This window comes from Pangasianodon hypophthalmus, chromosome 25 (assembly GCF_027358585.1).
Source record: "Pangasianodon hypophthalmus isolate fPanHyp1 chromosome 25, fPanHyp1.pri, whole genome shotgun sequence".
Taxonomy (NCBI): Eukaryota; Metazoa; Chordata; class Actinopteri; order Siluriformes; family Pangasiidae; genus Pangasianodon; species Pangasianodon hypophthalmus.
Genome location: NC_069734.1, coordinates 13209469 through 13224880, shown reverse-complemented (window position 1 = coordinate 13224880; position 15412 = coordinate 13209469). Strand labels below are relative to the sequence as shown.

At 36.4% G+C, this 15412-nt stretch overlaps 1 protein-coding gene across 12 annotated transcripts in view; it reads right to left on the bottom strand.

The window, feature by feature from the left end:
• Positions 1 to 5101: 5101 nt before the first annotated feature.
• The window catches only part of dgkza (diacylglycerol kinase, zeta a), a 150949-nt gene continuing 140638 nt past the window's right edge, over positions 5102 to 15412 (bottom strand). For all 12 annotated transcript variants that reach the window (XM_053229555.1, XM_053229557.1, XM_053229558.1 and 9 more), the window contains 6 exons: positions 14429 to 14463; positions 13090 to 13139; positions 11091 to 11211; positions 10075 to 10111; positions 9775 to 9874; positions 5102 to 7236 (listed from right to left, as the gene is read on the bottom strand). In XM_053229555.1, coding sequence (XP_053085530.1) covers positions 7120 to 7236; positions 9775 to 9874; positions 10075 to 10111; positions 11091 to 11211; positions 13090 to 13139; positions 14429 to 14463 — 460 coding nt within the window. In that variant the 3' untranslated portion in view covers positions 5102 to 7119. The remainder of the gene's footprint in view (positions 7237 to 9774; positions 9875 to 10074; positions 10112 to 11090; positions 11212 to 13089; positions 13140 to 14428; positions 14464 to 15412) is intronic.

Sequence of the window (15412 nt, the reverse complement as noted above, 5' to 3'; positions counted from 1 at the left end):
AAAATTATTCACTCATTCATTCCTTTATCTTCAGTAACTGATTTATCTAGGTTAGGATCATGGTGGATCCCAGGAACAGGGCATGTGGCGGGACTACATCCTGGATGCGACGCCAGTCAGCTAAGCACCATGCCCACACATTCACACATAAGGGACAATTTTTGAGTAGAATCCACCTACTGGCATGTTTTTGGGAGGACACTGGACAAATCGAAGAAAACTCTTACAGACACGGGAGAACAAATGAAACAGACAGTAACCCAAGCACAAGACTGAACCAGGGACCCTGTAGTTATGAGGCAGCAACACTACCTGTGACGCCCTGCCTGAAAATGTGATCACTAAAAGCATGCCACCGAATGGCACAGAATGTGATCACCTAATAAAAAACACCTCTCAGCTCAGCTAACATTAAAGCCACTGTAAGCGGAAACTGATAGAATTTGTAGGATTAGTAAGGTGTGAAACTGTTTAGATGGGTCAAAAGTAACCTAAACAGCAAGTATGTCCATATTCCATGTAAGCATTGCTATAATTTCTTGTCGTTCTTATTAAATTTTTTTTGCTTTCCCACTAAATGTAAAAGTGCATATTATATATATATATATATATATATATATATATATATATATATATATATATATATATATTTTTTTTTTTTTTTTAACTTTACTTTATATTATACTTCTAAAAGTGCATGTACAGAACACAACCAATGGGGTTCTACTCTTGTGAATATGAAAACTCCTTGCAGGTGTGGTTAGGATGAAAGATCATACTCTTAGAACACAGTGTTCCAATAATTTGTTAAAATTAGAGGCAGATGTGGTGCTTCCTCTCAGACAAAGCTGTTGAATGTAGCTTTAACTATATCCATCTGTCAGAGGAAAAACAAACATAAAGTATTAATAAGTACATAGAGTTGCAGTAGCCCAATGTTAAAACATACACGTATCGACTCTGCTTGATTTTATGCATTGCACTGCTGCTACATGACTGGCTGACTGGACAATTGCATAAACGTGCAGATATACAGCTGCTCCTAATAAAGTGGATGTTGAGTGTACATTTTTGTGGTGGTTTTCTGTAACCACCACATACATGTAACTTTATGTTTTCTGACACAGGTATATTTTCAGGACAGAGGGTGCTTTTTGCTGTTTTCTTTGCTAACATGAGAAGCTCTATTTTTTTCTGTTATTAAATACATGAGAGGGAACAAAGATGGAGATAAAGAATGAGTGTTTATAAGTGCTATAAAATAAGAGCTAACAGGAAATAACGTTTTGTAACTTGTACATGTAACTATGAACAGATAAATGTTTAAATAAAACAAAAAGTAAAACTGCATTGGTACAAGTGGAATAAAACACCTTGGGATGTTTATATAGTTAAGTAATCCACTTCGGTGTACTAAGAGGAACTCCACTTTACATACCACCCCATCCTATCATAGCATGCTTCCAAAATGATTTACATTCATATAAAACTTAGATAACAGTAATAAATTTTACATATCTAACAATTTTAATTTCTCTAACAATTTGTCTATCTGTCTAACATTAAGTTCAACCATTTTGTAGATGCTACAATCATAAATACTTTTTTTTTAACTATATTGCTAGTATCAAATATCTGAGGCAGAATTAGTTTCTTTTAGGAATGAACTTCAATTCAATTAAAAGGAAACAAAAGACTCACGTCAAAGCAATTTTATGTGCTGCTCTTGGAATTATTTATCACTCTGGGAACAAGCTGTTATTCTTGGAAAGGTGAAGCAACAAAGGGCACACATCTGTGTGACAGACCCCCCACTCCAAAAGGAGAAAACAGAGAGAAAAGAGGACTGCAATGCAATGGAGGGGGAGAAAGAAAAGAGATAGAGAGAAACAGCGGCTTAGAGGTTGCAAGGTTAATATCTGCTCTTTATAGCCCGCTGAAGAGGAAAGACTTCTCCCATGTTTTCCACAATTGAACCTCTGTTCCACGTCACAGAGCTGGATGAAAACATTGCACTCTGGTTTTGGGGGATGGGGGAGGGTCAGACTGACTTCAAATAATCACCAAAACACAAAAAACACCAACACACATACACACACACATACACACTCACCAGCAGTGGTACAGAACAAGTCATGGGAAATGAAACTAAATAGGTTAAGGGTAAGTGTGTCCATGCAGTGTAAAAACTGAAAAACAAGTGTGAGAAGATGACAAGTCTCTATATTCAACTAAGACTTACTAACACAAAAAAGACCTACAGATAATCACCATCATTTTTATTGGTATCTTTATTGCAGACCTAAGCTGAAATGTAACAATTCAGTATTAAAGTCAGGTACAACCTGAATAAGACCAGTGTGTGAAATCATGTGGACAGAGCCCTTTCAAGGGTCAAACAGAAAAACAAAACTTCAGTAACTAAAAGAATTGCAGAAAACAATCTTTCAGCAGGAATCATTATATCATCTAATGAAACGACTGTATACAGAGTACAGGCTCATGTGGCATTAACGTTTTGGTTTTAGGAAATACTGTAAGCTCTCCAACAATGAGATTCAATAGGGAGAGACATAAAACAAATGCCTAAAATACTGAAAATACAACATTTATATACATACTTGGCAATGTCTTTTTACATATGCGGAAATGTGAAAGTTGTTGAAGGAAATGTTTGTGCCTGGTCTTAAGATATTAAGTGTCTGTGTGATATACGCACATCCTGTTTTTTCCACTTGTTGGTGATCCATTACAAGCCTGCAGGCATGTAGGCAGTGAGTCAGCAGACACAGAGGGTACCAGATAGGTCTATCTTCAAAAAGCTAAGAGGAAGTGGGAGTGTTTAGTTTGCCTTAAGGGAGTGTGCTGTTTTGGACTGGATTACGACATCATCTACAATAGTGACCCTCACCTGCAATGTAATCACTGGAGTATACATGTACATGCATGCAGTAGACAGAAATGCTGTATTTTATACTTCTAAGTTATGTAGAGCACATGAGATATCAGGAAACAAATTCCATACAAGCAGAGATTTAAATTCACTCAAAAAAAATCTAAATAAATGTTTTACTCTCTAATGTGAAAAAGGACTGGGACAAAAATGAAAAAAAACTTCACTCTTATGAACTACTTTTGCAAACACAGAGCATCTCATCAATTAAGGGTACTCCATAGGTGAGAACCTTGAAGGGGGTCATGAAATGAAACAACTGCAAAAAGCTAGAAAATGTTTTTCCCTCTACTAAAGAAATGTTGGGGCTGGAGAATGTCTTAATAAACCCACTCCAGGGGTGTCTCCTCTGTAGGACCACAGCACTGCAGAGTTTACCATTCTACCTCATTTAACACATTTACCACACATTTTCAACATATTAGCTAATTACCAAAGCCTTCATGGGCTAAATTTGGGGCACGAATCTCTATAGCTGTGGTCCTGCAAGAGATGAATTTTAAACGCTCCTGATGTACACAATAGGCATCACAGAGATGCAGCTGTTGACACTATACAAAGTTTGACCAGAGAATCACTATATACAAACTCAATAGAATAAAAAAATAAAAAGCAAAAAGACAAGTTCCATGTATCATGTGTATCATAGTAATGCATAACCTGATCAGATTTATTATAGTATAGTCTAGGAAACAAAGAACTTCTATTCTAAATACTATTGAAATACTATTCTTTATTATTCTTGGAAGAACACAACACCAGAATCAATTCACTAAAAAAAAAAAAAAAAAAAAAAAAGAAATGGTGTCTACATTGCATCTCTAGGTATTCACCTTTATTCTATACTCATAGTACAAAAATGTAACATTTCTATTTACTCAAATGGCCTACTGCACCAGTTCATATATACTCTTGTAAAGGAAATGTTTGGTAGGTTCAAACTTTGAATTGAGTGGCAGTTGAAGAACCCGAGAAATTCTACACACAAATGTATCAATTTTGGAGTATTTTCGGTAAATTAATAAGAGGCAGCTAAATTTTTCCCATGGTGTGTGAAGTTCTCTCTTCCATCACTTAGTTACTTACTTCATAATATGTACACAGGACTTTATCAATGATATTGAAAACATTTTGGGGAAAAATGGACAATCAGAAGGCATTCCTATCCAATTGGGAAAAAGCATATGAGGAATCAATGGTCAGTTAGATGGGCACTGAAAGAACTATCATCTCTCCAGAAGTAAGATACTGGAATCTAAAAATACATGAAGTCTGTGTCCTTTTGTGGATTTTTAAGAAGGCACTGTGTGCAGTTCCGCTTCTTATCTGCTGATCTGCATTAATCTTTTTTACTATAGAAAAGTTAACAGATGCAGGCACTACAGCCAGTGCTGGCTTCTATAAACTGTAGATAGATACAAAATAATGAGCTATAGTCAAATTACAGCACTGTTTTTCAAACTAAACTCGAATAAAAGTTTTACTCTAGAAAGTTGCAGTAAAATTAATGATTCAAATAGTGGCCATGTGGTATGTGCTCTAATTTTTCTTGCTATAAAACAAAAAGGGGATTTTGGAGAAAAACATTTGGTATATAGATTTATAATATTAAAAATACTATGTAACATTATTATTTACATAGGCACCTCTATCATGCAAGTTATCCATCCAGACAATCATCTAAATTTGGCATATAAATGAGATGCTATAGTTTTGATTGAACCTAGTAATCACGTTCTTGACAGATTACCGAAGAATACATAAAGAATAGGGAAATAATCAACATCAGGGTGGTGTGATACCCTCCCAAAGTTGATTATTTTCCAATAATAGTATGTTCAGAAATTTTATTCCTCTTATACCACAGCAATTTGCCAAAAAATAATCATTTTTAAAATTTATTAAAGAACAGAATATTATACATTTATCCATTTTTTATGTTGTGGAGAGACTGCAAAACAAGTTAATTCCAACTTATTGCTTCCCTTATAGCGTCTACAAACAGTCATTCCCTCAAAGCTCAAACTTTCCCGTGTCGAAAAAGGTAAAATTATAGCTTTACCTATGACTGTAACAAAGAGCTGACACTGGAGACTCCTTCCACAAATGTTACATAAACTCCCCTTCAGAGAAAACCATATCCACAACTGCAGTTTTAAAATCTGTTTATTATTAGACTTCAGTTATGTGGAGCAATGTATTTTCTTTGCATTACTATAAACCTGTGATTTGCCTTGCAGTCAACCTACTGTCAGATCTGCTGTTACAGAAAATGAATCAAAACCTTCTGATGAATTGGAGAATTCAAGAGTGCTGTGGTATAACAGAATATAAAATGATCTCTTTCTATTCATTCATCCTTTTTGCCAGCATATAACTATTGTCAAAGTGTCACTATCTGCCAATGTCAAACCTCAAACTGTTTCAGTTCAGCATCATCAGGGTTTATTTAAGAAAGCAAAACCAGCACCTTCTATATACAGGATAAAAATGTCAAGCCAATGACAATATTGTACTGTCATGACTTCATAACCTGCTGCATGGATTGTCTATTCAGATTGTCAAGATTAAAAATTAAATTGTGTGAGCTGACATTATATAATAAATAGGATAAGCATATCTTGGGGGAAAAAAATGTGATTTTTGTTTTCCACTCAAATGGATCCAAAACCATTTTATGTATCATTAACTAGATTACATGGCCAGTGATTTGATTTATTTAAGAAATCTCACAAATTACTATTGTTGTTTTTTTGCACTGAGATAATGGCTCTCCTAACTCTTTCAGGTATGAAATATTACTGTTTCCATTTAGTTTGTGAAGGTTTGTATGTATCTGTTGATGAGAATATAATTTTCATAGGGGTACTTTAAAAATAGCTTACTGAGCTCGCAAAATGTATGTGTACCTCTACAATGCTGGGAAAATCCATATCAATAAATATATTTTAAGATGGAACTGTACAGTGGCCACAAGAAAGTGCCCCTCTTTGCAAATTAAATATTTTTAATTAATTAATTAATTATATCTAGTTTCAAAACTAATTTAACTTAGACATATATCTATTATAGAAAATAAATAGCATCATCATATGTTGGTGCATTAAGATAAAGCACTGATTAGAAGGATAACATTCTGTCATACAGTGAGACCATCCAGAACAATTCAAGAGCAGAGAATTATGAACAAAATCAAGTGAACTGCATTCTGAAAAGAATACAGTATTAAATTTACAGTATTTTATAATACAATAAGACAAGTAAACAAGTCAGATGTTATAGTGATAAATTATATAAACATCTATTTACTATTAAAATGGACATTACAAATAAACCGTAACTTAACTACAACAATTATAAATCAAGAAATTTATGAGTGGAATAAAGAAGGCAATGATAGCTACAGTGCAAATATTTCTCAGATAGAAACCTAATAAGATACACGTACAGTACCAAAAATTATTAGAAGGAACCTTTCTAGAAGAGAAGAGAAGAAAAAAAAACAATGAAAGAAGCAAAGCCAAGAACAGCTACTACAGGCTTAAAAAGTTTTCAGTGCAGTGAGTGCTGAAAGCCAATGCCCCTCATCCTAAAACTTAAGCTTTCAACACTCATCCACTTAGTTTGGGTAAACAAATAAGTCTGTCAATCTCTGAAATGTCTGTAAGATCCTGCAGAGCAATAACTTTATTCTTCTTATTAACACTAGCATTATTCTTAACAAAACATAAGCATTGAAATTCTGAGCTGTGTGATCAGTGCTGCAGAGATCTCACATCATAGATTCACAGTCCCATACAGTCTCGCTCCAGACACCTTTCAACAATCTCAGTGTTAATCTGAATGATTGCTCTGTAAAAGCCACGCAGATTAGTGACTGCATTAACAAAGAAAACTCCAGCCCTCTCCATACATTCTGACACAGATGCACTAATAAATGCTGACGGTACAATGGATGTAAATTTAGTCAAGCTGGTAAGCCTGCAGATCTCTTCATAATGTGTGTATGTGTGTCTCTTAGCTCTAGAGTTGGTTAGGAGTTAAGTATTCACCCCATACAGAGAAGCCTTCCATTATTAGCTATTCCATTCTTATTGAATTTATTGGTTTGGCACAAGTAGATGGCTCCAGACTCCAAAGGGGGAAGGTGTGTTAAAGGTCAGAGGTCAGACTGCTGTCTCCTGGTCCTCACGTTGGATCATCTGGTAGTGCTGCCGGTTCTCCAGATACGCTGCCAGCTCTGCGTCCTTTGCTTTTTCTGCTCTGTGCTTCGGGGTATCACCCTGCAAATGCAAAAACCAAAACTCTAACTGAAGGGAAAGGCACACTGGAGATCCTTAGATTTAATATTTTAACGTTTTATTTTTGGCTAATCAGGAAACTATTAAAATTGCAAGTTTCTTTTAGTCTCTCTTCACAATTGAATTCAAATTTAACGATGCTCTGATCCCAACTAATGAGCAGTAATTTGCATGTGATTGTTGACTTGTGTGGTAGTAGCATGTGCAAAGCAGGGTGAGGAGACAGTTAGGATATGACACTACTATATTCTTGATATTATTATATTATTCTTTATATTTTCCATGGTCAGTAAACTAAATATAAAACCCAAGTGTGATAGTTTTGGTAAACTTTATCATTATTTAGACAAAGTAGTTTTATTTTGTCTTTAACTGGTGAAAACGAGGTTCTGTAAATTTTATACCTGCCCTCTGGTCTTACTGTTTTGAGCACATGCAATTACCGTTCCCGAAATTAATCAATTTGCTTTGATGCCATCCTGTTTTTGCACCTCTAGGTAGAACAACTCCAAATTACACATTCATTAAGCAAAAATGCAGTAAGATGTGCTATTTTGCTAATTTGAAAGACGCAATCCTTAGTAGATTTTGTCAGTATATCAGCTTGCAATTCTTTGTGGGTGTTGTCAAGTTGCATGTGTTTTTATACACACAAACCTTTAGTAAACCAGGGGCTTGGTGCAGTGAAGTCAAGCAGACTGTCAACAGCATACTTTGACAAAACACACTTGTTTTTTTCTGAAGGGCTTCTTGATGAAAACATGTAGTCTGGCAAATTATTTTCCTTAAAACATATGATTCATCACACTCTCTGGCACAATATGAATTCCTTTAGTGCTTCCAGCTCTTCCTCTCCTCCATATCATATTTAATTGGTCTCTATATCATATGCAAATGTACATAAGCTGGGTGGAACACAACAGCACAAACCTCCCACAATGTCTCCAAATTTTAGAATCCTATCTGCAATAGACAGGCTTCATCAGCGATCCCAGACATGTGTTACCACTTGTAGTCAGGACTTTCTCACAGCAAATCAGTGCACACAGCACTGCACAGTTTAACAGTTTAACACAAGAATTGTTGCTGAAGAATGAGCTGTGTATCACCCATCATCTGGGGATCCCATGTACTGACTTAGGTATAGGAATCACTGGAGGAATGGTGATGAGTTGAAGAGTTCAATGAATCAAGACTGTACTGCATCCAAACCTTCCTTCTATCCATTAGTCACAATAACGTTTCTGCCAGAGCCACTGAATGTCTTTTATTACTGACATAGACAGACATGCGGAAGGGAAGATGGCTTGGAATTTTTTTCCTTTTCAAAGCGCAGGCACTTTCATTGCTGCTTGTTACAGATGAAGCTCTTTTTGTGTAGACAATCAGAAACACTACAGCTTTTTATATTCTAAAATATAATATATCCCTCTTTCTGCTTATCACTTTTACAGGTAACAGCTAAAAAGTCTGCTCTAGAATAACAAGGACCAGTGACACACAATGGGGAATGTTCACATTGAGATAAAAAAAAAAATCAGAAGAGCTTCCATTTAGACAAGAATGAAAAGCATTATAATTACGTCAGACAGAAGTGCTTTTCACAAGTTTGTGAAGAATAAGAATGCTGTTCTGACAACTGTTTTATTGTGTTTAAAAAAAAAAAAACCTGTACCAGAGAGCTTCTGCACCTCACAAAGGACAGGCACACAACAGCCAGATAGAGAGAACATGGAGAACATATTATCCACAAGCTGAATGTATAGAGGAGGAAAGGAAAAGATAGCAAAAGTGGGAGAAAGACAGGAAGGGAGAGGCAGATAGTAAAAAAGAATTACCAGTGGGTTAGGAGGTGAGCAAGCAAACACTCACACGCGCACACACACAAAGCAAATGAGAGAGATGGGGAGACATGAAAGAGATAGTAATGATTTGGTTTTAGAAATTTGATATGATAATGAGTACTTTTGTGTTTAAACTATTGGTGTTAGTGGTGTTTAAAGCCATTTGAGGGTGCTGGTGAAGGAGCCAGTGTGGCAGACTGCATACTTTGCCCCAGGGAAAGTGCAGGTTAGGAGCAGACAAAGAAATATCCCATCTGTCATGTGGAGGTTTGAGCACATGCTGATTCAGAGGTCTTGAGAGCTGATTCAGACAGCAAGAGAGAAAGCATGAAAGAGTGAAAAAGTGGCCACCAGTTAAAGCCTGTCAGCCCAACTAGAAACAGCATCAAAATTACAGGCTCTTCAAAAAAGCAGCTTTTCCAGCGGCCTTTGTGCCAAACCAGTGACGCACATTGGAAAGTTTAAGGGGATGATTAGAAAATCACTTCCATCCTGAACTCTATAATGGATCTGCTTAGCTTTTTTGTCACATTGCATACAGTTGATGTGTGGAAAAACTGGACACAGCACTACTTTTTTTATAAGTGTACAGATCTCCCTGTCTCACATTATTACTGGAACAGTTTGTTAGACTCACAGGGGGGTTAATCATAATAAAAATACACATTTTTCTCACCTGTAAGTCTGTCTTCATAAGAGAAGCTCCTGCTTCCACTAAGTAGTGACAGATCGTCCTCTGACACAACGAGGCCGCTTTGTGCAACACGGTCTCGCCGCTGCAAGTAAGAACAATAGAAACTAGTCAGAAGGATCACTACAAAAGAGAAATGCAAGGCATGTGCTGACAAAGAATGAGAATTACAACCTAGGAATGCTCAAATCCAACTGGTAAACATTATCCTGGTGAATTAAAAAAAAAAAAAAAAGCAAGAGGTGAACTGAAGCAGAAGGTCCATAAAAAAATAGTGTTTCTTACTTTTCTGTCTCTGTCACATCCAATATATCAGTGGGTGCTGTTAGAGGAGAAACAAGAGACAAAATAAAGTCTACTACTTTGTGTGTTCAGGATAAAAACCCAGCTGGGAGAAACAAAATAGTGCTGTCTTTCTAACTATGTACAAGATACAAAAGACATTTATGTGTTGAAAAATAAGAAATTATTGCAGTGTATGTACTTTTTTAGGATATGTTCTATTTCATTATGGGAACAGTGTATATACAATTATACACTGCATAGACAGTAAGTGTGCACTGAGGTACAGTATACTCCAGAAGTAAACTTATTGGCTTCATTAAAGTCAGCAAACATGATTATATAAAACAAAGGTTACACAATTATTCAACACAATTTGCACTGAGCAACAGGAAAACTAATTGCCAGTCCTCAACAAAAACAAAAATATTTCTTACAAGAACTTTTTTTTCTCAAAAACATATGTGGTTTTGACACCCCTAATAATATTTAAAACAAATGCATGCAAACAAAAGTAGTTTTTCATCCATTATCTCTTTGTCTTTCATCCCCATGAGACAAACAAACCAAAATTGAACTATCAGGGCATACACACTCTCAGAGTGTTTGGTGAAAAGTGGACTGTATACAAGAAAAGAGAATCTGATACACACTGCAACAGTCCCCCCTCCTTTCATGAAGGGTGCCAATAATTTTTGGATTGAGTGTAACATCACTTCCATTCTAAGATTTAGACACAAAAGAATGAAACATGGCAACAAAGTCATGGCAAAGTCATGATACTTTTCTCTATAGCATTGTGCAATATACATGTTTAAAACTGTGCAAAACTGTATACATACATGTCACTGTAGGGGGGAGTGATGTGACAAAAAGATCAATGATGAAATACATTCCTATGCTACACAATAAGTATCATGATGCAGAGTCAGATATATGAAAGGACTTCCAGTAAAAATATGTACAGCATGTGTGAAATGGACTGAACAGTGTTGTTAGTGTGTATGAGATTATCTCACCATTATCAATGATGTATCTGACGATTTCTTTACTGGCCACATTCACTGCATGGTGGAGTAATGTGCGACCTGCTGAGTCTTGCACACACAGGTCCGCCCCCTGCTTATGGAGCTCCTTTAACTAGAGAGACAACAATCATACACACACACACACACACACACACACACACACACTCTTACACTACTGCCTTTGTAGAAGCTCTCCACATTAAATACTGCTGTGTCTTCAGCACTGTAGGCAGAAAATAATGGCTTTCTATACACCCACACTCACACCTCTCCCCACACACACATGGATATGCTCTGACTGTTGTGCACTGTACAGGTCCATTTTTATTTTCCAAGGTACAAACATTGCAAACATACCTTCAAAGGTACAACTGTTAATCAAGGTCCAGTTATTTACCTTACATGAGTTGTAAAGTACATGTCATTCACAAGGTTCTCTAACTAAAAGTACCCAAGTGACAAGTGTACAGTCTCAGTGTACCTTTAAAGCCACACAAGATACTTCTTCTTGAGTACACTAGACAGATAAAATATGAATATATTTAATATGCTTTTTAAATGTTTTTATATATACAATGCTTTTGGCTTCCTTCAGGTGCAATAATGGGAAAAGTATATACATCACTGTAGGATATGTTTTCACATCTTTTCCAACTGCTACTCATGCAATGTCACACAGATCATTCAGAGGCAAAGTGCTATCTGTCCTCTTCCACATACATGAGCTCACAGATGGCCATGATAGGCTAGTGTCTGTCTGAATAGTGAGAGTAATGCCGTCCCTCCCACCCAGTTATGTTATCGTGGACTCCCAGCCACGGATGCCTGTGACATCGTCAGGATTCGGACTTATGAAATATGGTATAGTATTTGCTATTGTGCCACTTGGGAGCCCAGATAGTTTTAAATGTTTTATCATTATCAATCTCTTGATAAGGAATTCTAAATTAATTTTCTTGACAGTTTTTATGGTATTATAAAAATTCTATTTATAATGCATTCTAGGTCTTAATATGTTCTGCACCAAACAATTTCACTGTGACTCTGTTTATCTTATAAGTCTGTAGCCAACACCATCAGAGCAATGAGGTTAACAACCAAGAAGCCAAGGTATTTTTTTTTTTTACAGTTTTGGTTAAAGCCTGATAGGGACAGCAGATGTGTTTGGAATTAACAAAGTGTGCAGGATGATGAATGTTGTGACAGTCGGAAAACATGGCTAATCCACTGTGATGAACAAGCATTTGTACTCCTTACTGTGGTGATTACACATACTTGAGCATCTGTGTGTGTGTGTGTTATTTATTACTGACCTCTCAACGGGAGCAATGATTTAAGAGCTTTCTAGTGAGGATTTCCCCCTTTGGGAGAAGGTTTGATTTGGCCCTAAAGACTTTGTGATGTACAACAAACATATGGACCCTGTTCAGGGCCATTACATGCAGTTTATCCTCAGCGCCAGGTGAAGCATCTTGATTAGCATTTAAGCATCTCTTCATTCATCTCTTCAACACATGTTGGAATTGTGGGTAAATGTAGAGGTAAAAGACTTGAGAGGATTGTTAAGAGAGAGAGGATCTCATTCTACATAAATCATCTATCCATCCATCCATCCATCTCATGACCAGCCATTCAAGCGTTTTATGTAAAATGTAAAACTGATTTGCAAAAGAATCATGGGTGCAACTGAAGGTAATAAAAAATAAAAATTTTTTACTGATACTGTTGATGATCCATTACTGATGATGTGTCTCTACTGTGTAGAGTTTTGTGCTGCAATTTGTTAAAATATTTATTTGTGACAAATATATACATTATGTTAATGCATTTAATCTGTCTATATTTCTACATGTTTCATGTCTCCAGGAAGCACAATGCCGATACCCGAGGTGGCTCATTGCAGGAGTGAAAAAGATTTTGCAAAAATATATACAATTAATATAACAGATATTTCCATTTTATAGGAGTGTGTTTTTGGGACTCGTCTTACCCTCTGATGGTCCTTGCTCTTCACACACTCAATAAGCACATCTGCTGATACTGCAGAGAGAGGACAAAGGCATTTAAGCTTCATTTAGGAAAGCTAGCCCAAACTAAGTTGATATGTTGTTGATAAGTTTTTAATTGTTGATTCTGTGAGGAGTCATTTATTTAGAATTTTTGGATGAAGTCTCCATTGCCAGCCTTTTATAACAGTCAGCGGTAAGTCTGTTCCTTTTAGTTTTCCAACATGGAAATGTTTTCAGGAAGGACAGCTTTGTGGTTTGCAGTTTATTCTTCACTTAACCTGAAGGTTGCTTAGCAGCTAAGAGTGAAATTAGTCATGAAAGTGTTAGCACATTTATTCAGTTCTGCTATAAAGCTATATAGTACCACTGGAAACACTACATTCTGTCAGTGATCATTTTGTATCTAATGATTACATCATGCGACATCTCAGTTATTCAAATTCCGATTGCATACATATCTACATTGCTAAAATATTCAGTTATTCTGAGTTTCACCAGCAGACTGTTTGTTTAATGTTTTGGAGGCAGAGGGCTTGAAAATAGAGTAGGGAAATAAGATTTTAATTAGCAGTGCTAATCACATTAGGCCACGCTGCCTCTGCAGCTTCTGTCTCAATATGCTAAATCTGAGTTCAAAGCTTCAGGATGCCCTTTATACACTCTCCATTCAAACATTGCAGCCTTGATGTCTGTTTCATAAACTGGACAAAAAAATATAAATATACCAGGCTTGGATATTCTAACATTTGAACAGCTTAGTCTGTATCTGAAGATACATTTATGCCAATCCTGCCCTCACAACACTACTTAGGATAACTGTTTTATGAAGTTAATGTTCCGTATTATAGTTTCTATAGTTCCAGGACTTGTGAAAGTACTACTGCCAGAAAGAGGCACTGAATGATAATGTGGAACAACATGACTAATGTAACCTCAATTTACCTTATTGATCCTCATAAAGGTCAAGAGAGTTCTTTCATTTTCCTTTCCACTCCTCCCAGTTTCCTCAGAGGCAAAGAAGTGCAAGAAACAGAGGCAGCTGGCCTTTTTAAGCTTGGCAGCAACTTATGAAGCGAGGGCCAGAAAGCATTTAACACTGAACACCCACCTCCTTTTTTTACTGGCTTTAGGAAGCTGAACTGAACCTATCCACACTGCTTTATTCTCCCTGCTATCTCACACTCAGAGAAGAACAGAGGAGAGCTGAGACATACTGAGGCTCTCTATTACACACATAATGGGCACAAAAGAAGAGTTTCAACAGAACCTTGTCCTGTGCTCATTAACTCCTTTTTTAACTGTGTGTACTGCAGTGTTTACCTGGACTACTGATGCTCACAGCATTCTTTTCCGACCTGTAGATAGGAGACAGAAAAAAAGCAGAAAATGAATAATAAGGTTACAGAGATACTCACAGACTGCAACGTCTGAGCAACATTTCCAGTAATCTGGAATGCAAAGACAAAAGATTAAGTCAAAAAAAAACAAAAAAAACCCCAAAGGTTCTCATTGCTTTTTGTGTATGAGTGTGTGAGTGTCTGTGTGTGTGGTTGGGGGGGAGGTGTTGAGGGGAAGGAGGGAGTTACAGACTGCTGACTGAATGCTAACTAATCCCAGTTGGTGGTTCCTCTGGAAACGGCACGATTGACTGAAACTCAATCCCTAAAACTCAACACTGGAGTCAGTCAAATTCAAGCAAGAGCCACAATCCAACAAAGTCAAATCTAATACAGAGTACATCCTAACTCAATCCCAGAGCCAACACTCAACACTGTAATCAGTCAAATAAGATGCAAAGCAGATCCAAAATCAACATCTACAAAAAATGAATTTCAGTAGAAGTGCAGCAGCTCAGAGTCTCTTGGATTAACGACTGAGTCTTGGAGTCTCCAGTGCTGTCTTCAAACCTCAACATCACTGAGGATTTAGTTTTCTATTTTTGTGAGGACCTTCCATTGACATTATAACTACTGCAGCTAATTAATGCTATGCTACAACACAAACCTAAACCTAACCTTAACCTCAGTAACCAAAAGGAAATTGTTTGACTATTTCAGTTTTTCAAATAAAAGCTGTAAAAACTTAATTTTTTTGTGAGGACATTTTGAGGATCTTATCATTTTGAGGACATTTGATACTATTACTATCACTTTGAGAACTTTTAGCACTATTATATCATTGTGAGGACATTGTGAGGACATTGGGAATATTGTATATTTTTTTGGTTGTGTCTGTTGATAAGGTAAGATCACACAATGTCAAGTTGGAACTTTTTTAAAAAAATACAGAGTTCCCAGCTGGTAA